Source organism: Aquila chrysaetos, chromosome 8 (assembly GCF_900496995.4).
Source record: "Aquila chrysaetos chrysaetos chromosome 8, bAquChr1.4, whole genome shotgun sequence".
NCBI lineage: Eukaryota > Metazoa > Chordata > Aves > Accipitriformes > Accipitridae > Aquila > Aquila chrysaetos.
This window is the reverse complement of record NC_044011.1, coordinates 17,462,094-17,489,762: the sequence shown is the minus strand read 5'-3', so window position 1 is coordinate 17,489,762 and position 27,669 is coordinate 17,462,094. Positions and strand designations below refer to the sequence as shown.

Sequence of the window (27,669 nt, the reverse complement as noted above, 5' to 3'; positions counted from 1 at the left end):
ACTGGTTAGCATCAAACATCACACAGACCAAATGCTCAATGCCTGATTAATGAAGAGAGGTCATTTTTTCTGAGCCACATATAGACATGTGATCAAACTCGTAACTGAAAACATTGAGGTGCTATGGCTCCCACAACCAGGCACCTCAGGGGCCTCTCTATGGGGACCACAGCTCCAACAAGCATGTCTTGAAGTCAAAAGAGTAAGTTTCTCATCCTAGCGCTGCTGTTAACTGACATGGTAGGTGACACCGGGTGAATGACCTTCCCACCTTCCTGTGGGTTGGCCTCCCCGTATGTACAGTGGTGACAAAGCACTGTATGAAAGGGGACAGTATATGCGATGTAGAAATGAAAGGTGTACTTTGTCAGAGATCAGGCTTTGAGTCCAAGCACACGTAAACAGTTTTTGAGCCCTCCAAAAACCTTTGCTATATAGCATACTTATACATCCACTAAAAACCCTGTTCAGAGAGACAACAAGCTCAATGCCGCAGCAAGTCATAAGGAGAAAAATCAGGAGCTGAGATGAGCTTGCACCCCCTTGTGCCCAATTCTTTCATGCTATGAACAGCTTAACCCATAACATGCTAAAACTCTAACAACTGCAAGGTTTGGCAGAATATGCACAGAGTGTTCCTGATCTTTGTGCAAGTCCCAAGACATGGGATTTGATCACACCTGAACTGCAAAGTCAGAGCCTGGCGCTCACTCTGGGGGAAGCCGAACCACACGTGCTGGCATGAAGCATGGCAAATAACTGAGGACAAAATTGAGGCTTGGCAACTGGTCTGTACTGGTTGGAAAACTCCACACTTCTGCAAAAGAAAGCTCACATGGCCTTCTCCACTTAGCTTTATTTTGAAATGGACACCTCGATTTTTAAAATAGTTCCCCTCTGCGCACAAATCTTATTACAAAGCCTATGTCTTCTGATGACAGTGCTGTAACTAATTTAGAAACCTAATACAATCGCATGTCTGTATGAAATAAATGCTTGCATTCCTGACACACATACTCCATATATATCACACTCGTGGGATCCATTTAAATGAAAAATTTTGTACTGGTCACACTAAGTTTTTTATTGTAAAGATTGTAAAGTTACTCCTGTATCTAGTACAGAAGTGAGGGTTTTCTGTTCACTGTGGGCCTTTTAATCTATATGAGGTAACTTTCCAAACATTGTGCTTGTGATAAAGGTTTTTCATCCCAGTTATTATCGCAGGCAGTACTTTTCTTAACACCACAAGGATGGATGACACGTTGAAAAACTATCGTTTGTACGGGTTGTAGTGATTTCCAGTAGTGATGCAGAGGGACTGCTGGTTGTTGAATCTAATGGAAAACATGGACTAATGTCTAATGGAGAACACAGAGAACATCAGTTTTAGCCAGCTCTGCTGTTGTCAGAAAGGCTCCTGAAGGGACTAGAGTAATAAATGAAATAAATGCTTCCACTCAAATGACCTCTTCTTCAGGAAACTTCTCCTAATCCATTTCTGATGCTGTGGAGTGGACTGTGTGGCTATGTGTACAGTCATAAATAAAACAAGCCAGGACCACTCCTTGGCCTGGAGAGCAGTGTAGCACGCTCCTCTCCCTCCAGCTAAACCTTCCCACTCAATCCTGGTAGTCTTATCTGTGTGACTCCTGTGTGCCGTCCCTTGTGTTGCCTTATCCCTGCCCTGGGCTGTGGCTCAGGGAGTGCTCACAGGCATTGGCCAAAACCATGCCGTGGGAACCAGTAATTCAACAGCAGAGATAACTGTGTGATACTACTCAAACTCATGCTATGGCCTTAGTTTACAGAGATGTGATTAACGCAAGAACGGACCAGACTCCTTAACGGCTTTTGATGTTTCATCATCCCAGAGGGTGTGAGATCCCTCTCAAATGAGGTTGGCTTTGCTATCTTCTCTTGAGCATGGACAGGTAAAGAATTAAGGAAAAGGAAGCCTGAAATTCGGGAAGAACATCTGTGTTGTATTATCTTCTATCATTGTCTGCATAGTATGTTGAAGCACAGCCTTAAAATAGGACACGCTCTTACTTCCTTCCAGAGAGCAGAGGATTCATTTCAGCTATAAATGCGATGTGGAGAAGAAGTTAGGATCAGGTCCTTACTGCGATCTGGATTCTATTACAACAAAGAGGAGTCTATCCTCATCTACCTCTGTGAGAGCCCAGTGAATGTTCAGAGATCAGTGCATGAGTTTGAAGTGTTTCAAGTATTTGCAGAAAGCTCAGATGTCTTAGAGAGAAAAGGGGTTCCTGGTCAACACGTTAACATTCTTGCATCATAAAGAGAAAACAACATCAATTCTAGAAATCTTATCAGAAATGAAAGGGAGGCAGCTGGCATACATTCATTTTTCCTTACTTACATGTATTTTCCCTAGTGTTCAACTTCATTTTATAACCGATACAAAAAGAAATAAATTTTCTTTCCAGAAAATTAGATCTAAGATAAAGTTTGCTTTTGTAAAGAAGGGAAGGAGGATTACATTAGAGCTGCACTGGCGTAAAGGCGGTGGAGTGATTAAACAGCCAGACTGCATGTGACATGTCAAGCTCCGTGACAACAAGGTGGGGTTTTCTGTCTTTTAAATAAATGGCTAGGAAACAGCTATGAGTTAAGACTTTAAAAATTGCAATGGCAACATGCTCATCAGTGAACAAATCTACTCCCTTCCCTTAATATTAGTGATAAAAGAGGTACAGATGATGCTTTACTTGCCATCATAACAACAGATTACTTACTGAAAAAACACTTGAGTGGATTTTGGCAAACTAAGCTATTTCAGGAACAGCTGAATAAAGCAAGCCTGCCAGAAGTATTCTCTTCCTTTTTAGTTACTTTTTTATACTACACTTACGTACCTAAAGAATGGTTGTCTTTATTAAAACCCAATTTAAAGTTGTAGAGTTATCTTTGCATTTTTTTAGTTCTAAATGAAACAGTAACATACCATTAACAAGTAGCACACCATAACTATAATAAAATATGTTTGCATGTTCAAATAGAAGATACAGACAAGGTTTAAAATGGTCAGGTAACAACGTATTTTTCTTCTTTCTTTTTAGCAAAATATAGAGAAAAAATAGAAAATGGTAATGCTTATGATAGAAGTGTTTCTGCTCCTTTGATAAAGGAAAAGACAAAAATGAAGCTTCTGTTGTCCTATACAGTACTAACATCTGGTAATATATATCATATAGCTAATAACATTTATGATGCCTTTGTAAAAACATTTAAAATCTTGTTTTTCCCTTATGCATATGTATAAACAAAACAGATAAACAACAGTAAACTACTAAAGCTTCATGAAATTATGCACTAAGGTTGTCTTAATTACATTTGTACACTGACCAATACAAAATCATCTGTTTGTTGAATACTATCTCCTTAGCACTAACCATGAAAAACACCCACTGAATGTGCTGGGTGTGGTCGTAAAATCTGAAATTGATTCTTTTGATATTTTAAAGTCTTGGCTTGAATATGAAAAAAACTTTCCAGGAAAGCAGGAGCTCAAACACAAAGGAAGCGACTGCAAAGTAACAAGTTATTGCCTATCAGCTGATGGACAGCAACTGTACTGGCACACACTTAACCCATGGTCAATGAGAGGTCTTTTGATTTAACCAGGAGTAGTGCATCGATTTTCATGAATGAATTAAACCTGAAAACAAGTGGAACTTCCTCATTTGAAGCTCAGGAAAACTTTGGAGTTTATGCCAACAGCAGATCATAATTAAATTACACATTTGATAAATAAAAAATGAGGAAAGATACAACTTGTGACGATATCTTGTGAAAAAGAACTTATGTAAGAAAAAATACATCAGGCTATTGGTCTTTCTAGAGAGGCATGCTTAGTGACAAAGCATGGGACCAAAACAACTGAGGAACCTTTCTGAGTAAGGAATAAGGAAGTTCCTCTCGTTCAAGGGCAGAGGCTAAAGAAGGGGCCAGACAGGCTTATTACTCTGAAAACCATGGAATGAGAAAAGCAGAAACAGATTAAATGCATTCACTCATCATCAAATAATTTGAGAAAAATAACGTAAAATTCTCTACTTACAAATCAGCTCAAAAAAATTAAATATGTGAAAAGAGATATTTTCCACTACCTATAAAGGAAGAACTTGTGTGTGGGGAGAATCGCACAAATTTCCAATGCTTGGTATGTTAGCAAGGCACTGGCCAGTACCCTTGAGAAAAAAAGAGCAAATGTTTGTACACCCATGACACAGTTTTTGGCAGACTTTCCTTCCTCAGACAACCATTTGGGTTGTATTCACTATCTCAGGAGTTTCACCAGAGAATACAACAGAATTGAGACAGATCTAAACCAGCGACTCCCAAATGTAGCTCGTCCGTGGGTAAACGACACTGAGACAGAAGTGCCAGGGTAAAGCTAAACAAATGAAAAACAATATTCTGTGCAGTGGACATAATAAAATTTGGCAACCTGCTAGCACAGCAGGATGCTCAGGAAGATCACAGTTAGACTGACATTCTCCCTAGCCCACCTGCCTCAGATGGCAAGGACAGCTCAGGAAGTCTTTGGACTGGTGAACCATGTCTGGGTTTTTGCCCAGCTAAACATGTCCACAGTCAGCACCTCAGAGCACTGCAAGGAAACATCCAACACAACAAGATTCACACATTAATGAAGTGTTTTAGTAATTGAAAGAGTTGGTTACTCTCACATAAGCCTGAGATACCAGGACCCTAAATATGCAACCAGGTTGTCTGCACAGACTGTCAATGCTACTGGAACAAACATCTTCAAATGGTGTGGTCAAACCTGGAGGTGAGTGGCTTACAGACTGTAGGAGCTACTAAAATACTGTTGTGCCATTGCTTATGGGGGGCCAGCGCTACCTGGCCGTAAACTACTTACTGTCACTGGCAAAGAATGGCATGGTACCTCCCTAAGGTGCTACTTAAAATACACATTAAAAAGGACACAGTGAGAGAGATTTAGACACTGGAAAAAATCTAAGATGACAAAAATTTTACACAAGTCTAAACAAATAACAGCAATGAAGAAACTGGGGAAGGTTTGACCCATGTACCAGAATACAACCCAAGTAAATCAGGTGAAACCCTGCAGGTGGCATAAGAAAACTGGCCTCTAGAGCAAGCAGGGACAAGATTTCTTTACATTCAAGATACCTCAGCTCTTATTCTCACTTTCCAGAAGCCAGCCTTATTAAAACGTGCCCAGCTGGACTGGTGACAGCACATATGAAACCTACATTTGTCATACATGGAACATCTGACTTAGTAATATACACTGGAAGGTGATGGGTTGGTGAGAATGAGTAGATCAGCTTGCAGTGTCAACCTCATTTAGGTGATGCAAATACTAATTCTCAATATTCCTGTCCAATTAATAGGCAGGTTAAAAAAAAAAATCAAATAAATAAAATACCTTCATGAACAGATGGCAAACAAGATTCCAATCCATATTTAGCACAGCTAAGTTACATCTCTGCACCAATACAGTATCTTTGGATGGCTCTGGTATGAACCTGTTAGATGTGTCCCAAGCAGCAGCACTGACATGGGCAATACTTTGGTATTGAACACACCAGATCTTTGCTAATAACCCTGGTACCGAGTGAACACTTCTGCTGACAAGGAACTTGGGCGACTGAAGGGTAGCAGCATTAAAAAAAATGTACTGAGACCACTGACATAGGACAAATTAAGAGGCTTATTCTTTAGCTTCTAACAAGAGGGCTAATAATCTTCTTGATAATAAGTTTTTTACTCATAAAAAAGCTAAAAAAAAAAAGAAAAAAAAATTAAAATCCTCATTTCTTTCTCCAATCACAATCTATTTTTTTAAAAAGTCCCGAAGAGATTTTAGGAGAAATTTCTTTATTGTTTCCCCATTAACAACCATGGCGGGGGGGGGGGGGGGGTGGTAGATAAAATCTAATTTCTACATTGAGCTCTTTTTTCAGCCCACATCAAACCTTGTCATCTTCCCCAAGGCCATCATGGTGCCACTAAAAACATCTGAAGTTCTCTGGGCCAGAGTAACAGTGACATGGTTTCCCTTTGGTACCTGGACAATTTATTTTCACATTGGCGTCTGCTAATATCTGTAGAACAACCACCACATTTCTTCACATCCTTTCAACAAAGGATGTTTCTTTGCTTATGTGAAACAGCAGTTAGGGAAAACATCACCTCAGCAAAATTGCAGCTTCCTGCAAAGATCACTGCAGTATTTCTCCTTACCACAAAAGGATCAATGTTCTGTTTAAGAAGTGCTGGATTGGTTTTATTTTTCTTTAGAAGTATTTTCTTATTATGCTGTAATATCTATCTTACAGTCTCCTCACTGTTTATTTGTCTGACTGCTTCTCTTCACAATGTGAATAGCTTTGGGGAAGATGGAAACTAATGACCTAGCTAAGGTTTTAACCCAGACCCCCTAGTGTTTTACCAGCTGTGCTATTAGGTTAACTGGCTGAATCTCCTCTGCTTCTCTCTCTGATATTACAAAACCCGGTCTATGTATAGCATGCAATAATGTTTAAATTTTTCCCACCCCTAAACCTCCCTCTGCTACTGCCTAGCCTTGAAATTCATACAATCTATCATTGATAAATTAGAATCTGGGGAAGGATCAGACAGATTACCCAGATGGTAGCTGGGGAAGAAATATCCAACCTTTCCTAATGAAAACCTTGCGTAATGCCCTCTGATGTAAATTTTAAGTGCTATGCTGAGGGCAGAGAAGGAAAGACATTTGTGGAGATATTGATGCATGGACAGAACAAAAACCCCATTGTTCATCCACCATTTTACACAATTTGTTACTGTAACATACCTTACACAAGATATTTTTACTATTGTGCTTGGAAAATCAAGCGATGAACTGCAGCACAGTGAACTGCAGCACAAAAGCACCCCATCCTGCCCTCCCAATTGCCCCTGAAGCAAATGCTCAATTTCAGTAGGTAGCTTGGGCTGCTGGAATTAATCTGAGCAGCAACATGAAAAACGTGAGGAGTCCATCTGCTTTATACAATCAACATTTGTCCAAGTTTCCTTAATAACATGCATACTTATGAAAATCACGGAGGAGAGCAAAGAAGGAACAGCATTTTTCAATGTGTAATGTGCAAGGCCTGCAGGCTTAATGGTCTAAATTTCAGGTTTGAAAAATTTACCCTCCCTGGAGACTCCTGTTCAAAGGTTCCATGGATCAACTGAGATCTTCCTTTTCATGAAGTAGATATATTGAATACCATAAGATATATATAGGGATTTTGTGGACAAGACTAAAATACACACAACGTGCACACATGTAAAATAAATAATAATATTTTTTCAAAAATACAAAATCAGTGTGTTGTCCTCAGTCCCAAAATGCCTTTGTCTTGGTCTTATTATACCATGATTTATGATTTGACTGATTTTTCCCTTCCCTGATTTGCAGCTGTTCCCTGATGAGTGTTTATTCTGCAGCCTTTTGGGATCCTTTGGGATGGAAGGAACTATCCAGTGTTAACTGTTAATATATACATTATATAGATTTCAGCTCACTGCCCTATATATTAACTTAAAAAGCCATAAAGGGTCTTAGATCAGAAGCATTTTACTTTTAGAGAAGCTTCATAAAAAGATTAACTTAGGTACTGAGGGAGCTGAGCGTCCTGGAAACGATGGTGCTGTTGAACAGGCAGACCACAGGCGGCTCCCAGTTTATAGGCCATGATGGGAAGCTGTCCCAGGGACAGGGATTGTACCCAGTAACTTTACATTGAGCTTGGTGACAGGAACATCGACTGTCACTTTGTCAAGTTCTTCATCAGTGACTGCTTGTGGCTTATCTCGCTCCCTGAGCCCAGAGGCAGGGAATCTGATGGCTGCCTAATGAAGTCAGTGGAAACTTTTCTATTGAGAAGTCTTTCTGCTGGCAACTATATAAACTCTCTCAGAATAATTCAGTTCTGCTCCCTAATTTCAAAAAGAAAATCCTCAATTTAGTTTAAAAAATGAAATAAAGATTCATCCCCAACTATAACAAGATTTAACATCAGCAAGAAGAAAGCAATGACCAGCTGCTAGTATACAAAATTTACTTGGGAGACCTGACTCTGGGTTTTGACTGTACAGACATTATTATCTACTTCAAATCCTACTTCTGCAGTTTTGCTCTCTCCCAGCGTGGCTTATCACATGTAAATCATATACTTTCCTCCTCTGGTTCTTCTTGCAGATGGCCAATACTGCTGTATATTTAGCGTAGGCCATAACTAATCAGATCAACCTAAAGCTGAGACTGGCTGGTACATGTCTGAAATCCAAAGATAATCTGAAACCACCATCCTGAAAGGGCAACTGATTTCTTTAAGAATTAACCTGGCTTGGCAGAGTAACATAGTTTCTAATACTTTCAGGCAAGAAAAATAGGTCTTCCTGCAATGCTTGAGAGACAGACAGACACAAAACTATTACTTCCACAGCTCAGAATGAAAATCAGTAACCTTTTATCCCAAAGATCTTGATTACTAATCAAAGTAGACACATTGCAAGCTTTTTTGCTGTGCATTACTACATCATTTAGTACAATACAAACAGGTAGAAAAATGAGGGTCTTGGGTGCTATTGCAATTAAAATAGCAAAGAAAAACAGTGTGTATACACTTAAAAAACCTGCTCATCAGACCAACACTACATTTCAGTGCACTTCACTTCCACTTTAACAATCAAATTAAAAATACAGTGGTAAAAACCAATGACAGCCTGATCCTTTTTAAAGACTTGATAAATTTAGTGCTCACTAAATTGAGAAACTAATGTAACTTTTTGAGTCATCAAAGAAGTTTAGCACATGGCTCTACTGCATGGCTCTGCTTTCACATACAGATCAGCTCTGTATGTTCCTATGCATCACGTTCCTATTTCTTCACGTGACTTGAGATGAAAAAAATATGTCTTACAGAGCCAGTGTGACAGTTTCAACTAAACCCTGCTTTTCCTCCTTACAAGATGCACTTTTCTGGCTGTTGAGGCACAGTTCTTCTAACCACAGTTTTCTGGGCATGAAGATTTCCTCCCAGTCTGGCACGGTGTTCCTGTGTACCAGCTGGAGCTCAGCTCCTCTGCGCTGACCCACTTGGAGAATACTATGTGCAGAAGAGGCACTCAAACATACCTGTGGCTTTGCACTCAGTGCATGTCTCAAGCATCTTTCTTTAAGAGCCTGAAACACTTCAGTCTACATCAAGTAAACTTATTACCAAGTCTGATTTAACCTTAAGTGGTGTCATCGTTAACATGGCAAGCAGAAGAATTTTAATGACAAGAATCATTTTATTCTCTAGCTCCTCAGTGCTCTGAATAGATCCCAAATCCCCAAATGAGAGCAAAAGATGTATTCTCAGGGAAAAAGTCTTTTTAAGACCTAAAAGCAAACTACAGTATCTTTTTTGTTACAATAAGAATGCTTTGATCTATTTTCTTCCTTCTAGTTTCTTTTTTTAAGAAGAAAATAGATTTCAGGGAAAAGAATCTCTATCATCAAATGTCAGTATTAAGCCATAAATCTGATCAGGAATTGTAGGTGCAAAACACCCGATTGGTATTCTGTGTCTTCCATGCAAGCAAAAACATATATATTTTGTTAGAAGAAAATACATGACAGTGGAATTTATGTGATGAGTGTGTACAAATAAGCATGCCCAGAAAACAGTTAAAAGAAAAAAAAATACCTGTATGAAATCTAATGGGCACATTAGGAAATTGTAGTTACAGGAATTCAGTTGCTACTTAGTGTTTATAGGGAAGCACAAAGAGAACATCAAAATGCCTGATCACATCCCATCTGTTACTACCTCTTGCTGGATAACATCTTGGCTGCCAAAAAAGCTATTTAAATTTACTACATTGCAGCTACTGATAAATACCACTTCTGTGAAGATCTAATACTAAATAAGAACTAGATCTGAGGATAAAGCTTACAAGCAGTTGTGTCAAAAAGATCCAAATTTTGCTCAGTATAACACCTGTACTCCTACAAGCCTGCAGTTTCTTACTCCCTGTGCCTGTCTGTGATATGTTTTTAATAGAGCATACAACTGTACAACAACCCTCAAAAGCTGGATCATGTCAACAATGGAAAAAAATAAAGCTAGCATTGAAAGAATGACATTAAAGAAAAAAGAAAAGGTACTGGGAGGAGGTGACGGAGAAGAGGAAGGCTACTATTCAACAATTTTGGAGGTGCTTACTCCGGGCACTTTCCACATAGATCTGACAGGCACAGAATGGTGCCATGAAACTGCCTGCAGCAATGGAATACATTTTCCAGCACATCACAGCAGCTGCAACGGCATCAATTCTGCTTGCAATCCATGTCCAAACAGAAAAGTTCTCAGTGGTCCTATTTCAGCATATCTCAAGGACTAATTAAATCCTCATTACTATCTTCTAATTATTCCAGTACTCTGGGATTTCACTGAGCAAGTCCCCAATGGTGCATTAGATGAAAAGGGTTAAATAACCTGTGTTGATTTTGAGACTCCAGATCTATTTCAGACCTTTAGCATATCATCAGCATTATCATGAATATTTAACTACGTACCGCTGTGAAAATTATAAGGGGAAAACAATTAAAGATTTTTTAAAAATTAATTCTGACCCATATACATTTGCACTAATAAATAAGGCTTCTTTAAGTATCCCCATTATGAGAGTGCTTGCTAGAGTAATAACGTGAAGTCATTAACTGTTTCCATTAAATTCAATGGTTTTCAGGAGCTCCCCATTCACTATTTTAATATAAGACTGAAACCTGACATGTACATATCCAACTGCATAAGCATGAGAAATACTGCTTAAAAGTAGGTAAATTTTCTAAGCTTTTTCAAAATTAGGTAAAGAACTATTCATTTCTGCAGGGGTAAAAGTACCTATTTCAACATTATTGTGACACATATTCTCCTATTAGTGTTTGCATAGGTGAGTATTCATATACACAGACATCTCTGTTAGGTTACAAAATTAAGAGTGGGAGTATAATAAGCTAATGGCCAGGGTGGAAGGCTTCTTTTTCAAGCTGCAGCTTCAGGAAACTGATTTAGGGGGTCAGTTTGGATATGCTGGGTTTCTATTTGATCCATACAAATAACTTCTAACCCACTGAGCAGTTCTGGCTACTAAGCATATCCTCAAAGTGCAGCTTCCAAAACCCAAACAGATGAGGTAAGTAGGTACCGCTGAATACAGGGAACTCAAGTGGCTGTGTACCTCAATTATTTGCCAAATGGTTATGACAGCTGTGGTATCACTGCTGCCCTACCTCTGGGAGCTGATGTAACTGAAGTTTATAAAAAGCTCTGACTTCAATAAACACGAAAAATCAAAACCTTACTTTTGATAATAGTAAAGGAAAGTCTGGAGTAGGTATATCAGAAACAAAGAGCAAAACATGCATCCCCCCTCCCCCCAAAAGCATAGCAAGTTTCAATGACTAGCTTAATTAGTTGTGACTACATCTTCATGTGGTATCCCCAAGTAATGGTCATTGCTGGGATTCAGCCGCAGTTAAATGCATGTGTAGGTGAGTGGCCATGGCCACTCCTGCTTCTCTGAGAGAATTCTGACCACAGTCCTGCATAGCCTGCTCCCTCTGTCTCCAGAGCTCTCCAGCTCCTGCAGTCCATTAAGGTGTATGGGACTTACTTCAAGTCCCAGTACTTTCAGACACATGAGCAGAGACATAGGTTATGCACATAAAAGTACATGTGATTTCTTATTGCCTGGTAGACAATATGTGTTGGTAGAACTGAAAAAGTTTCATTGATTGGGCATCAAACAACAGTGGCCAGTTACTGATTCTGGGATGAGAACAGAAGTGGGCTGCCTAGAATAGCACACTCCATTTACGCTGACCCAGGTACAAATGTCCTACAGCTTGAGCAGGACATGAAAAATTTTCAAATTATTTTTAAAAAGTAAGCATTTTTATGCTTATTATAAAAAAACAAGCTGAAGAGCACAAAAAATCCAATCCCCCAAGAAATTCCTACACATACGCATGTGTGCTACCACTCCCCTCCTTCAACACACAGAATGTACATGTACACATATGCTCATTGCTTCATGCTGCACTGTATGACAGGGGTTATATAGTCTTAGGTAGGCAAATATAAAAATCCTAGCTGGGTGCTGAGTAACTATGGAAAGTGGGGTAAAATATAATCAAACACTTTCACAATAAAATAAGTGTAAACTTAATGGTTCAAGGTAGTGGTTTAGCATCCAGAAGTGCTATAGCTCAGACTCTACCTGTCAATCAAGCTTCACAGTATCTGGTAATTAACATTTTTTCAAGTATTGAGAGCAGGGGATTCTGCTCAAGAAACGATTAGTAGTCTTTGTTCATTCAATTCTCTCTCTAAACAAGGAAAGAAATGTTATACAAAGTGCTAAAACAAACAACATTACCTTATCCTATTGAGGGTCTCTGGGTTTTTTGTTTTCATTTTCTTTTTTCTTTCTTTTCTTTTTTGGGAGAAAGTATATCAGTAAGCCAAGAGTTTAAATTACTGTAACAGATGCCTATGGATCAGGTGTCCTTAGCAGCAACGATTTTCTGCTCAGGTTTTTATCAGTAAATGACAAGCACCTTCCCTTTGAGTCCCCATCACTCCCCCTCCTTCCTTTCTTCAAGTTCGGTAGAAACCAGTTCAAGCAAGCAAAGGAATCAACTAATGTAACAGCCTTTTTAAAAGGTGAAGTTTTCCATTTCAAAGGAGCCTCTAATCAATGATAGGGCGCAAAAGGGAATGCACGCATGTTTATGCGCGTATAGCACAGACTTTAGAGAAGCTTTGGAGAACATGTTCTGCAAAATCAATATGACCTAGCTAGTTACAAATTTTGTATCTGCTCCATGAAACGAATGGACTTCTTGTACAAGCCGGGTCACAAGGATCATGCATATTACACCAGATTTTGCATATGAAGAGTGCAAAAATTGCAACATTCCCAAACACATTTTCTCTAAGAACATACCCACAATACTGCCCCCCCCCCCCCCCCCGCGAGGAAAAACCAGACTAAATCAATCTGTAAATTTTATTTCTCTCACTGTTATTTACTTTTTTGACTTCCCAGTTATGGCAGCTGTCTTCTCTGTTTTACTTTTGAATACCCCTCTGTCTATCTTGACCATACAGTGATGCCCAGTTCTGTTCTATAGCAGCAACAGAAAGGTTTGACCCTTCCAGCTCTGTCAGACCGACCTAACTCATCCCCCAAAGTCAGGTGAGGAACACACAATGCAGAAATAATTATTACTGGGCAGTGTAACATTTTGTGCCAAGACCCAGTTGTGCCAGGAAATGCACACAACTTTGAGATGCTTGGGTCTTCAAAGCCTCAATGTGATCCATTCCCACTGCTTTTCAACATTCTATCCCACGAAGCATCATATATTTTTACTGGGTAGTGAGGCCATTCTTTTTTCACCAAACATGTACATTATTCTAAAAATTTTTAAGGGGAAAATAAGTCCCTGCACTAACAACTGTGTATAAAGAATGACTGAAAAGGAAACAAAACAAATGAGTTGAGTGTGGAATTCTGTGTTTCATGTTCTCATTAATCAGCATTCCTGGAGGAGGGGACATCCAACACAGAAAAAAAAGTAAAAATTAAGACTCTCTCCTCTTCTTTGTGAGTCCTCTTAGTTCCTCCTGGATGCTATCCCAGAAATTTATCATTCTGTGAGTTCAACTTGTTTCACTGTGAGAAAACTTCTAGTATTTATGGTATCCCCATATGGTGCTACTTGGAATATTTCTGGTAGCAAGACATTTTAGGAGGGGCATTTCATAAATAACTCCATGTTTATCACAGTTATCATGTGTCTGTTTTGCAGGCTTGTCGCTGGCACATGTTAACCACTGCATGGACAGGATGCCCAGTTTACAGCAGGTGATCCTATGTATGGCCATGCAACAAAGCTGTGACAACTATCTTCCATGAGATAGTGAGGAAGGCGAAAGGAAAAGGGCTTAAAGTTTATAAATGGTAACATTAAGAAAAAAAAAAAGCTCTGTTTATTTTTGTGAGCACTTGCTAGGAAGTACCCTTTTAGAAAAGTGCTGTTGCCTGCAACGTTTTCCCTTGCAAGATTTCCAAATCTTTGAACCATTTGACCTAAATAGTTGATTTCCCTTTATATTTAAAGATATTTTTGTTCTAGAACTGGCTAGAGCACTAGCTATCGTGTCCATGCAAAAACATCAGAGATAAGAATTTTAAGAACAGTAGCAAAACTGCAGTGCTCGTAGCTACCACTATTTCTATACATCTTAATTCTAAGATAGACAACAAAAAGTTGAATTCTCTAGGACATGACTTAAGTATTTACAGCAAACTGCCTTTACACTCTGGGCATTCACTGTATTTTGAGAAAGCCTTGTTTCCAATTATATTTTGGTAAAACCTGCTATTCAATTGCTCTTTCCCCAGAGAAGGAAACCCTCCGAGCCTTTTACAATGGGGACTGTCATTATTTTCCCTGGGAAAAGAAAAGAAATACCAGGAAATCTCACATTGCTAATGTGCAACTTAAAATAAAGGCTGCATTTGGCACCAACTAAAAAAGCCCCAACACCTAACAAACCTCGGTCCTGTGGCATTGGTGACTGGCTCAAGGCAGGGTGGGAGCTGGATTCTGACTGGCTGCCAGGAGGCTGCGGTGGCATCTGACTGCCTGTAACACACAGAGAAAAAAGGGAAAACAGACTTGCTTTTAACATTGCAATGCACAAAACCAAGCCTTGCTGCATTTTTCAACCACTCAACATCAAAGAAAGTACCAGCTGTATAAGGTAAAGACAGAGCTCAACAGGTCTAGCTTTTTTCAGTTTTTTTTTCTTCTTTTTCCTTTTTTTTTGAAACCCATGGAAGAAACATGCATAAACATATTTAGCAACAGCCATGGTGAAATGTTCAATTTCGTATTGAGCGACTTCCCAACCTCACCGACACGATCCAATTTATAGCTGCAAATCTCCTGACACATATTTCTGTTAGAGAGTTTAACAAAATCCAAGTCTGCTGAACAATAGGGCTCATCCTGCTGAGCTTAAACTGGCCTCCAGCCAGGCAGACATGGACTGCTGCCAACAATATTACCAATGAAAAATTCAGTCAATACAAAAATGACTAACAACAACAGTTTAAAAAGTATTTCAATGAATCAGTGGTTTTAATATTATTTGAATGTCCATGTAGAATATGGGAATAAAGAATAATATGTAGGTGCACGTGATGAAAGTGAAGCATGTTTGAAAGAGATCAGAGAGAAAAGGGGTATCTTATTATTCAAATAAAAGCACAGGGAAGAGCTTATTAAAATATCCATCCAGAACAGACAGACCCATTTTTTATGGCCTCATTCAAAAGACACCCACACAGTTTATCCACTGCTGTCTACCCACCCAAAGAAGAAGAGCACTCACAGTGCTGTCTGTGAGGCTCGGGACATGAAATGCTCCCTTTCGGTACTACTGAATAGTAAAGCAGGTGCTTATTGCAGTAATGCAAGTCACTCCTCTGGGTCACCTTTTGACACCGTGTCAGGCAGGGAGATCCACACTACCACCCTCCCACTGCACAACACCCCAACAGCCTCATCCCTAACAGGCAACCTGCCACAGCCTGAGTGGCAGTAAGAATGAGATTTGGACATCTCCTGGGTCTCCTCTCCACTGCTGGTCTGAGACACGCCTGCTCTTGACAGCCCAAGCAGCTTTAAGACCACCTCAGGTTAGGCAGCAAATACATACTTTAAGCATTTAGACACTATAGAGACGAGCACGGTACAAATAGCAGCAGACAGATTTATACCCCTCATCCTCCGAAACTGCTCAGATTGTTTTCCGTTTGAAAGAAATGGAAAGAATAAAAACACAGGCAATAGATTTGTGCCTGCTGAGACTCATTTCCTCCTGCTCAGCAGCCGCCCCTGTGCAGTGGCAGGAGTGAGAATCCTGCGGCCAGCCCTGGCACTGGGAGCTGGGCTGATGGGGCGGGCAGCAGGGGCTGCTCTTTCTTTGGAGTGATGAAGGGCCCCAAGTTGGAACTAAATGCAGGAAAGCAAATGTGTCTGCTCTGCCCCATCCACTTCCCAGCCTCAATAACTGGCTTTCAGCACCAACTCTAAAGAAAGGCCAGATTGATAAAGAACAAAAAGAAAATCCATAAAATGTGGAGTGTAACCACAGCCTAGCTATTCAGATGAGGTGCATTTGCACTAAAAAACATGACAGTCAACATTACCGGGAGCAGCTGTGACAACTGTCTCAGAGATGCAAATGCTGGACTAGAGGCAGGATTGCTCCTCCAAAAGACCAAACATGCCACTCAGCGCCCGAGGCCTTGGGATCCACGGCCCATTCACGAACTCTAAGGCATACGACAATAATATTCCGGCTTATGTTTTGATGTCACTCAAGAGCGGGCTGTGGAGACAGTAAGTGCCTGCATTATAATGAACGCTTTCTGCTTGACAGGAAGGATTCAGTGACTCAAGACTGTAAACAAACAGCAATTCCATGTTAACATGGGGCACTGCCACTTCCACTGTGTATGCCCGAGGCACCGCTATCAGACGGAATACTTCAAGTAGATCTGAACCATCTAAGATTTTTACAAATACTTAAAAACCCCCATAATAATAAAGGCAGGGGTAGTCCTGACTGCACCACACAGCTCCCAGTGGGATCCCCCTTTAGGTGGAGGCTTGGCAAACTCTGAGAGATATTAATAGTGCATGGAAAATCTATGCTAGGCAACATATTTTGAATACATTTATATATGGTCTTTAATTTTTTACATTGATAATAACTTCAGTTATCTGGCAGGAGCCTTATTCTGCACAGGCAGATGTGCAAGCATGGACTGGGAAAGTCAAAGCTTAGAACAGTGCGTGTACGACGTGTTACAAATAAATCATTTTCATCTGCGTCCTTAGGGAATACAGACTCAGTTCTGCAAATTCATTGAAATTATCAGCCTCTGCAAACATTATTTTATTAGTTCACTTTTTAAAGTTTACTTCTGATTTTTTCCTGTATTTAAAAAACTTTAAAGCAAAATTTCTGTTTCACAAAGGAAAACAATTTCATAAACAAGACCAACTCTACACATATTCTAACAAGTAACAAACTTGCAAGAGAAGTGTCCATTATGCTAATTATCAGTGGGTGCTACAAATTAGCCAGGTGCCGGACATGAAAGTATCGCACCAAAATGTTTTCAGTCGAACTGCCATTTTATCCTTAGAAGTGATCTGAAAGGTAAAAGGAGGTTAAGCACCCAAATACCTTTGAAGACTTGAACTGAACTCTTAATTTGGGTATCTAACTCCTATTGATTGGGACCTGATGACAGGACTTTAAAAACCTTTGAAGATCCTGTCTGCCATGCTTTTTAAGTTTCTTTGTCATGAAAAGAAATGACCTTAAAGATTTTCCATTTCTTTCCTTTAAATGATATTAATCCTTTCAACCAGTATAGTAGTTGGGATTCTTGGAAGACACTTTAAATAATACGTGAACAGACTTTTGTATTTTATTAGGGAAGGAAAACTTCTACAAAAGAAAAACAACCTCTTTTCTTTTTAAACATACATTCTACAGCTATTAAAGAGAGGAAAAAAAAAAGGAACAATTTTTTCCACTGACAGACTACTGCCTCTTTTGACCCAATAATACACAGATGGAAGTTTAAACAGGGATGACCTCTTCCCATGTTTTGTATAGTATTGTTGACACATTGGTGAGATACTCCACGTGCCAAAACTTAAGCAAAGTGAATACTACAGATGTTTCACAACATTTTTATTATGCAAAATTACAGCAAATACAATAATGCATGCTAAAAGGATAGATACTGCCACACTAGTTCTTTCACCTGGATTTAACAGAGGAGCCAAATAGTATTTAAATCTATATAGCTATCTTGTAAAATTTGTTAAAACTACCAAAACCAGCAGCCTACCTAATATCATGCCTGCTATTAAAAAAAAAAAAAAAAAGAAAGACTAAAGTCAGTTGAAGAGGTGAGAGAATTTAAAAATGCTTAATAGCACAGTTGTAAGCTGGTTTTTTATTTTTTAAATTATGTTAGAAATGCTTTTAAGTATTTTGCATGAGACTTTGAAAATCTATGCTTGAAGTAGAGTCAGGAGAGACTGCACTGTACCTTTGGAAAAAACGGATTGAGAAAAGTACTAAATGGTGATTGCATTATGACTACAGCCATGAAATCTGCAGTTAAAGTGTAAAAAGTAAATTCCTTAGAGCCAACATAGCAAGAAAGAACAGACCTCTGATATCCTGCTGAGGAGGGGTCTTTACAATGAATTACGGCCCAAATCAGTAACATTTTGAAACATGCTGAGGGCTCTCTGCTCCCATCACTGTAATGACACTGGAGGATGCTCAGCAGTGGTACCCTGTACCAGCTGGACAATACCTCGCAGAATTGTGCCTGAACAATTGAATCAAGAAAGCACTTCAGTGATAACAGGTTCACCCTGAGAAATTACTAGTTTAGGAGGGAAGTAGGGATAACAGCACAGGAATTTTAAGATGGGTGAGGAAACAGGAAGAGTGGGGGACTGATCACAGCCTGTGTTGAAAGGGGAACATTAGGCTGGAGGAAAGGCATAAGTTAAAGATCTTGCGGGTTGTCTTTAGGACAATTCTCAATCTAATTTAGGAATTAAGAGCTAGGACTGGATTAATGACATTGGCTGATTACAAAGTAGGGAATCTTCATCAATACAGAAGATGATCAAAATACTATCTAAGAAACTGGACCATGTTTTGGGTTGGAGCAACAAAAATGCAAACATTTATACTCACAGACCAGAAACAGGCCTTTTCTAACTGAAGAGCTGTAGGTTTATCAGTTAGAAATGGGAGAAGAAAAGGAAGGAGAATCTGACCGTATTTGTTGACCTACAAATGGTTATAACTAACCATTTGATGTCACCCTGAATCAAACAAATTTATTATTAGGATGAATTAGGAGAATTGTTTCCAGTAGAGGTAAGGAAACATAACACCACTGCTGATGTGTCACTGGTGAGCCTTTACACAGACAAAACCAGAAAGCCTAATGCTAACTGGAATGGGACAAGAACAGCTACCAGCATGACATGACAGGAGGCTGAAAGAGCAAGTATTACTTAGCATGGCAAAAACTAAAGCTGTGATTTTGTGACCTCTCTTTAAAAATATATTTGTGGCTAAATATCAGGGAGAAAAAAGAGCACAATATTTAGAATGATAAACCATTACTGGAATTTGAAACAACTTCCTCTTAGAAATAATGAGGTCCAGGAAACCTAGTGATTAAGATGGAATCTGATAAAATAATGGGATTATACCACACAGTCGATGTGACAGTAAAGGCTCACAGACCGGAAGGGACATTCTGGGTCTTGGATCCGTACATCAGAAATGAAAGATCATAAACAGGTTTCTATATGAGACTGTTTTAAATGAGCTTTTCAGGAAATTTAAAGTGAGGTGCAAATGACCTCAAAGGGAAGAAATTTTTCTATGGGTAGCATAAAGGGAAACTGGTCATGTGGTTTGTGTTATCTCTTTCATCTTACAAAGCCTATGACCCCTTAAGAATAAAGATTATTTTCTTCCAGAATTTATCCATTGCAGCTAAGCTTCCTGTTGTACCAACAGTATTTTTTTAAAGGACTTATTAATCCCAGTAAAAAGCAAGGATTGCCTGCATATCCCCCCAAATTAAGACATGCAAAATATTAAAACCTTCCTCATATCTATACAGTAACCTAAGCACAGATGCTTTAAAAGGCCAGCGGCATGAGGACCCTTTCAGATACAGCAGCCGTGGCCCCGCTGAACCACTCTGGGGAGGGATACGCAGAGTCAAGCATGCTCGAACCAAGCCTTCTGGCTCTGCTCAGCACCATGCTGAAGCTAATAACCCCTTGCAAGTGACAGCAACGCTGTTAATCCACTGCCACCTGCTCACTGAGACAACTTCCACCTCTCTGACCCGGGAGCTCAGGACCAAGCCCAGAGCCCTCCTGCCTTGGGATGCTTTCGGTGGCTGGCTGTGTGGGTTGCTGAAGGCGGGATCACAAGTGGCTGATTTGTTCCGCCGGAGCAATGCAAAGCATCTGTAAACATGAAGATTATCAACTTAAGCCAGACTTATGGATGTTCCACATTACAAAAAGTTATCAAGATTGTTGTTGGACCTGGCCCTGATTTTCCATATTAGCTCTTAAAACAAATCCATCATGCTCTAAAGACACAAGATTCCCTAACGCACACAAGTATCACTCACAATCCATGTAAAATCAACAAAAGGTAAAAAACCCACTTCTCTTCTCATGAAAGTATATAACACTCAGACTACTAATCCTTGAAAGTTACACTCCATCTTCTTTTTCATATTTGTGTTACATTACCATGTCAAGGACTAGGTTGTGAGCAAGTTCCAGAGATGTCACTGTAACATAAGTGCTAAATTGCTCTCAAATCACCATTAAAAAATGCAACACTGAGCTAAGGTGGCCCGCAGAACCCTACCTCTGACTGTTCTCTGCATACATGCAATATCATAAACATCTTAATTTCATGACCAGAAGCTACTTGCTTGACATAATACAGCATTTAATTCAAAGCAAAGTTGACAGTGACAGGATGAGGTAGCTATTCAATATTTTGTTTCATCCCCATTATTCAGCATGTAGTTCCAAGGTATTACTTATGGAACACCATCCGAATGTCACCCTCATTACAGAATAATTCATTATATTATGGACTTTTTAAAAAAAAGAATTAAGTAGTTGAAACTAGGGTTTGCCAAATTAGACATCCAAGTTTTAATCCCAGGTTGTGTAACCTCTGAGTAAGGTATGAAGAGTTTTAACAAATACTCAGGAGTATAAAGTGAAATAATTGTTAGTACTGCCTAAACTGACAACAGGCTGAATGGCAAGGCGCAGGAAAGCAAATATATTGCCTCCCAAGGCCAAAGCTCACTTTGCTCAGGAGGGGAATGGAGAGCAGCAGCAGCCATTACAAGAGGGTCTGTTTCATCCACACCCCCTCCCGAAGTCACCTCTGCATTTGGACTGAAGTGAAGCGCCACAGCACCACAGCATTTTTTCCTGAGATTTTGGCAACGAGCCCAAAGCAAGCTGCCAATGGAAATCTTCAAAAGGCTGCGACTCACCTGAATGGATTTCCAGTAGGCCACAGCAAGCACCTGTCTGCCCCAGGACTATTCCTCTCCAACAAATTTCAAAATCCTGCTGCAAACCAGGAAGGCACTAGATCTCCTCAAAATTAAGGATGCATCATTTATTTATTTATATAAGCGAAGGCATAAGTCAGTCTAAATCTAGGGATCACTGCTTCTCTAGCCTCAAAGACACCCACCCCAAACCTGTAATTTCACTTTACAGTTATGACAAGTTTCATTTTGGGGGATGAAATTCTTTCTGCTTTCACCTCTGCCTAACTCCGCATTCATTTAATGCATTATTTCCATTAAGCTCAGTAGAGTTCCCAGCCCAGGGTATTTCTGCTGGAGGCCGATCCAGAATGGTGCAGCCCAGGATAGCAACCAGTTAAATCTTTTTTAATCTCCGCATTCAGAAATGGTGGCTCACAGCAGCTCGCATGCAGGAACTGAATAGAGCAGGCAAGCTCGTATTTCTCTCACCAGGCCAAATTAATAAAAACAAAACCTGATTTCTCCTTCTCGTTTTCCTATTCTTCCTGCTCCCCAATATTTTTCCTCTTTCAAACAATTTTTTTTTTCTTGTTTTGTTTGAGAAGCTTAATGTTTGGCTGCCTTCTGAAGAAACGGGCACAGTGACAGATGAAAGGCCGTATTCATCGCCTAATTCAGAATAGGGAAAAACCGACTGCTGTGCATTTAAGATTCTAACAACCTTGCAATTTTGTATAGCCATTTTCCCCAACCCGTTCTTTTGAAGAAATCTGCTTTTATTCTGTTAATAACTAACCACAGTTGCAGCAGCATGGATCCGATTAGCAGTTCTTACGCTACAAAGGAGGGGGGGGGGGGGGGGCCTGTGAACAGGGTTGCCAATTTGTCCACCTGGGTCCCCAGGAGAAAGATTAGATGAGGCGCTTACTACTCCTTTCTTCCCCACTCGCTCACTGCTCTGCACTAGACAGACCTCTTCAAAGCTCAGCCACTGACTTAATTTTTTTTTTTTCCCCTCTAAAGTCTCATTTAACCGCCCCTCCACGTGTTTTGCGCTCTGTGTCACCGCATCTCTCCAAAGCGACGGTGTGAATTGGGATGAGAGGGGTTGGGAGAGGCTGCGGCCGCAGCTTGCCCAGCGCTTTCTCTCACACCTCTACGGGGCCACTGAATTGCTTTTAGATTTTGTAAATTATATTTTCTTAAATTTGTGCAAACCATTGAAAAAAGTGTCTATGTTCTTTAGGTAACAATCCAAACCCTGTAATCATACTGTATTTTTTTACTCTGCCCTTTTAAGCCTTTCATAAAAATGACAGTTTTGCTTGCATTTAGACTGAAGTAGAAGACTGCAAAGGGTTGCATGGATTTAGTCATTCGTAATTACTTGGGACATGACATTACGTGTTTGTTAATGCAAAAAGCATATGCTTTGGCTAGAGAAAAACCATTCTCAACTTCTTTATAAAATGTCAATTAACCAGAATATAAAATTGTAATTGATGCAAGTGCTAAAGATCTAAAAGCTCCTAACAAAGGACAGGGTAGTATTTCTTCCTTGTATTGACCAATTTTCTTCCTTCCAGAAATGAAACCTACCCTGCTACACACCTGAAACTTAAAACTTCAGAATTCCATTTAGGGAGTTAATCCAAGTTCCAAAAGGAAGACTTTTTCATTATCAATGCTCTAGATGGCATTTATAAGTATGAGGAGAGTTTTTCTCTAAGCTGTTCTTCATTGTGTCTACTGTTTTTAAGAGCCTGAGAAGCACAACAAATGTAGCAGACATGCACTTCTAGTATTTGCCACCTAATAAAAACCTTAACTCCTAATTTTAACATTGCCAAATTCTGTCAAAACCATATATCAACTTTCATTTATAATATTTGCAGTGTGAAAACATGCAAGATACCAAAGAAAGGGTGAATGTGAACTGAAATGGCTGTTTCTTATCTGTATTTCTTTTCCCTTGATCCAGCTACACTAAGAATTGCTCAGAATAAATATTCATCATCAGACGGCATTAACTCGAAAGACCAGCAGTGACGGAGTTTCACTCCTCCCTGCTTCTTCCGACTCTCTCAAGTTCGGGCAAGCAGGTGGATTTTGGAGCAGTGCTGATATGTGGCAATGAACTATTTTGCTAGTCCTGCCTGCTACTTCTCATACTAGTCCATTGCCTGCGATTAATGGGCACTTTAGTAGTAAAATCTATGTGCTCTAATTAATACTATCCTCAAAAGGAACAAACTCTTAGATAATATAGTTTTTCTTGTTGTGTTATATTGCATATTACACAGCCCTGGTCTCAATGGTTCTCAGGGACAGGGAAGAAAACGGCAAGTTGAATGCATAAAGGGTAAAAGCACCTTGAGGCAAACCCACTTCCAAAAACCATTTGGTGGGTCTGATCTTCCTGAAGACAAGATCTATCATGCCATATTTCATCTCGCCCAACAATGATAAGCTCCAAAGACCAGTGCAGAAGCAGAGCAATTCTTCATGTATTTTTAATCAACTGAGAACTTTCATCCGGCGAGCTCCCTCCGCAAGGTCACACACACCATGAGGGGCCATGTGCCTCTCATGCAGTTTGCAAACGCCAACTTCTATGTCAGCTTCTGTTTGGAAGGGGGAGTATCAACATTAGCAACCCCTGGTTATATAATTTATAAACATGCAGATGTGGATTATTAAAGATTAATGCATTTTGGGATTGGTGTCGGCATTCCGTTTGTCTCACGCCGAAACCAATTCTGTTCTTCATTAGTCAACGACAACCCACATCACCCTGTTGTGGAAGAGAAATCAAAGGTGCAAGCGTGAATTCAGAATAAGTGATGAAACTGATTACTAAGAAACTTAACGGCTGTAATCAATCAACACATCACAATAATTTGAGTCCACTCTTATCTGGAGATGGGAAACAAACAGAAAAGCTCGCCGCTGGAGTGAGTTGTTCTTTTGTGTTTGCTTTCTAAAAACCCACTTTGCAATTTGACTTCCGTATCTTCCTATGGAGTGATGCTGTCAAAGGGCTGTTCGAATCTTTCAAGCCACAGCTCAACCTGCATGAATTTTGTCCCTAAGGAGGAGAGATAATAACTTGCTTTTCACTAATTTTTAAAAAAATTATTACCTGGAGGTAGTGAAAATGTTCTTCTTTTGAGGCTAAATGGCTATTTTCTAGCTGGCCCAAAATTAATTCAAGCCATATTTGCAATTGTTAGGTTTCTTCTTCTAAGGAGGGACACACCACGTATCCGCCTAGTCAAGTCTGACACTAACTATGAAGCATGACGGCCGCTTTAAATATCTCTAATGGCAGTGATACACAGTCCACTGAAAAACTGAAAACTGCAACAGCCTATCCCATCATGGAAACCAAACTACTTATGACATCTATGCTCTATTTTATCTAGGTATAACAACCACCTGCCAACAACAACAAAAACATACTGATGGAACCGTGAGAGACTTTTCCCATTTGCTCATCAATCACTGCTTAGTATTGCAAAGGGCAAGGGAATGAAAGACAACCTTTTAATTTATGATAATACACAAATTAATACCCTGTTTGGCAACACAAAGAAGGAAAGAGAATCTATGTTTGTGTAGCTAAATAATGATAGAATAAAAAACCCCAAATGTTCAAAAACCAAATATACACTCTATTAAATTTCTTGACAAAACCAGAAGTGGGTGGAGCAAAAAAAGTTAGAAAGAAATGCACAGGTTAATAATTAAATGTAAACAATAATTGTCCAATGATGGCCTTAAAGTATACATCTAAAACTAACGACAAACATACCTGTCAAATCTTGGCGGCTGTGATTAAGTATATTTGAATTTTGCTATGTGAACCACAGCACATGCATAATTATGCAAAGATTTTAATTGGATTTCAACAGCCATCATGCTCTAGGTGGATCTGTACCAGCACGGCGCTACCAATGACTCACAGAGCTACAAGAAGTGGCCTGCTGTACACGTGCTGCCACGGCATGCACAGCAGCAGATGCCTCGCCACGCTGACCGTTCAGCAATTGCCAGGTCAGTGAAAACAGGCCTGGCAGGAATCAGCAAAGAGGATAAACCAGGTATGGGGCAGAGCACAGCTATGGGGATGTAAGCGCTACAGATCTGGCCATCTGGGGGAGGTTTACATGAAGCCTTTGTAGGGTCCTTGACGACCCTCAGTGCCATGCTCCCCAGACCCTGCAGGATGTTCAGCCCATGGGGCGGAAATGTTCGTCACTGTCTTACACAGCAATTAAAAACTGAAACTGCAATGTGTGACAGAGAAATATAAATGTTGATAAACCAGATATTAAGCAACTGAAAACACTTAAAACTAAAACCCCCAAACTACCCCTAAAAAAATAACCACCCAGGCCATGCTGGTTTTGGTGATTTATTGTTTTTCTATCTGATGCTTAACTTAGGGCTGATGAAAACCAGCAGGTTGATGGTGCTGGAATATGAAACCCTCTGCTGTCAGGAAAACCCAACAGGAGGAACTCGAACAGCATGTCTCGGTCTCATTTCACCTCCTGCACCTGTTCTGGGAAGACTACCTCTGCAGAGAAGGACACCTCCCTGATCTCTCTGGCCAGACTGTGAGTACGATAGCAGTTTTGACAGTGCCTTTTGTAGCATGGGCTCTCCTCAAGAAACTAGCTTGAGACTATTTAGTTATTTCACAAAGCCCTGAGACAACAGATTATTCATCAGTTGTGACCTGGGCTGAATTCTAACAGGTTTCACAGGTTAGATGCTCCATCGGCTAGAAACAATGCCTCAAGCTAGTGTGCCTTCCAATTTGCTTATTTCTCCTCTTTTCAAAAGACAGAAAAACTCTGAATGTTGTTCAAACCCTTCAAAAGAAAGGGTTTTAAACTACTGCTATGTGAAACATTCACATATTTCATTTGTAAGCATTCTAGATTTGCAGAACTGCTGAATACATGTTTTGTGCACTAGCAGTGATTAAGAACATAGCTATGTCAATGGCATCTTGTGTTTTGTTTTTTCTGGTCTGGATGCCAATTAACAGCATGCATCTTCCTTGCAACAAGCTGTTGCAAGATTTTTGCCTCCACAGAAGCCAAGGGGGAAATATTGATAGATGTGTTAAAATACTCTTTCTAGACAGGGGGATCGTATCAATTTTACAGGGATATAATCCCCTTTCTTGTTTTGCAACTATTTTAGGGTATCTGTAAAACTTTGTGATGGGTTGACCCTGGCTGATTGCCAGGTGCCCACCAAAGCCGTTCTATCACTCCCCCTCCTCAGCTGGACAGGGGAGAGAAAATATAACAAAGAGCTTGTGGGTCGAGATAAGGACAGGAGAGATATCACTCATCACTTACCGTCACGGGCAAAACAGACTCAACTTAGGGCACACAGGGGAAACTTCCTCGTTGGAGCAGGGAAGAGTGTGATGAGTCCTCCCCCTGAGGAGGATGAAGCGGCAGAAAACAACGTGTGATGAACTGACCGTAAACCCCATCCCCGTCCCCCTGTGCCGCTGGGGGGGGTTGGTAAAGAAGCCGGGAGTGAAGTTGTGCCCGGGAAGAAGGGAGGGGTGGAGGGAAGGTGTTCTGAGATTCGGTTTTATTTCTCATTACCCTACTCTGGTTAATTTGTAATAAAGTGAGTTAATTTCCCTAAGTTGAGTCTGTTTTGCCCGTGACGGTAAGTGATGAGTGATATCTCTCCTGTCCTTATCTCGACCCACAAGCTCTTTGTTATATTTTCTCTCCCCTGTCCAGCTGAGGAGGGGGAGTGATAGAACGGCTTTGGTGGGCACCTGGCAATCAGCCAGGGTCAACCCATCACAGTCTTTTTGGTGGAGAATGCGGGCAGTGTGAGGAATTCGAGATAAGGATAGTAACTGAGAGAGGTTACGGGCAAAACATGGACTGAACGCAGCTAGAGAGTTAAGAGCTGCATGACGAGTGGGGAATTTTATCGTTGTAATTGTGGTGAAGGGACGAGGGGTGGATTGTGTGTAAATTGCCCACCTTTTGTCGGTTTTGTGATGATATTATTCTGATTTCGGTGTGGGAATTCTTTTTGTTGATGTGAGTGAAGATTTTGTGTGATGAATGTAGATTTTAATGATAGTTCTTAAAAATGTGATTCACAGAGGCGAGGGGTGGAATGTATTGGTTTTGCTGGCAAGGTTTTGGTAGCGGGGGGGGTTACAGGGGTGGCTTCTGTAAGAAGTTGCTGGAAGTTTCCCCTGTGTTCGAGAGAGAGCCAATACCAGCCGGCTCTAAGATGGACCTGCCGCCGGCCAAGGCCGAGCCAATCAGCGATAGTGGTAACGCCTCTGTGATAACATTTTTAAGAAGGAAAAAAAAG

General features: G+C 40.2%; 1 protein-coding gene across 8 annotated transcripts in view; it reads right to left on the bottom strand.

Moving 5' to 3' along the window:
* Window positions 1-27,669, bottom strand: part of ARID1B (AT-rich interaction domain 1B) — a 340,416-nt gene that overhangs the window by 71,843 nt on the left and 240,904 nt on the right. For 7 of the 8 annotated variants that reach the window (XM_030021725.2, XM_030021731.2, XM_030021726.2 and 4 more), the window contains one exon: window positions 14,675-14,764. The exons of the other annotated variant lie outside the window; for it this stretch is intronic. In XM_030021725.2, coding sequence (XP_029877585.1) covers window positions 14,675-14,764 — 90 coding nt within the window. The remainder of the gene's footprint in view (window positions 1-14,674; window positions 14,765-27,669) is intronic. 8 annotated transcript variants of the gene reach the window in all.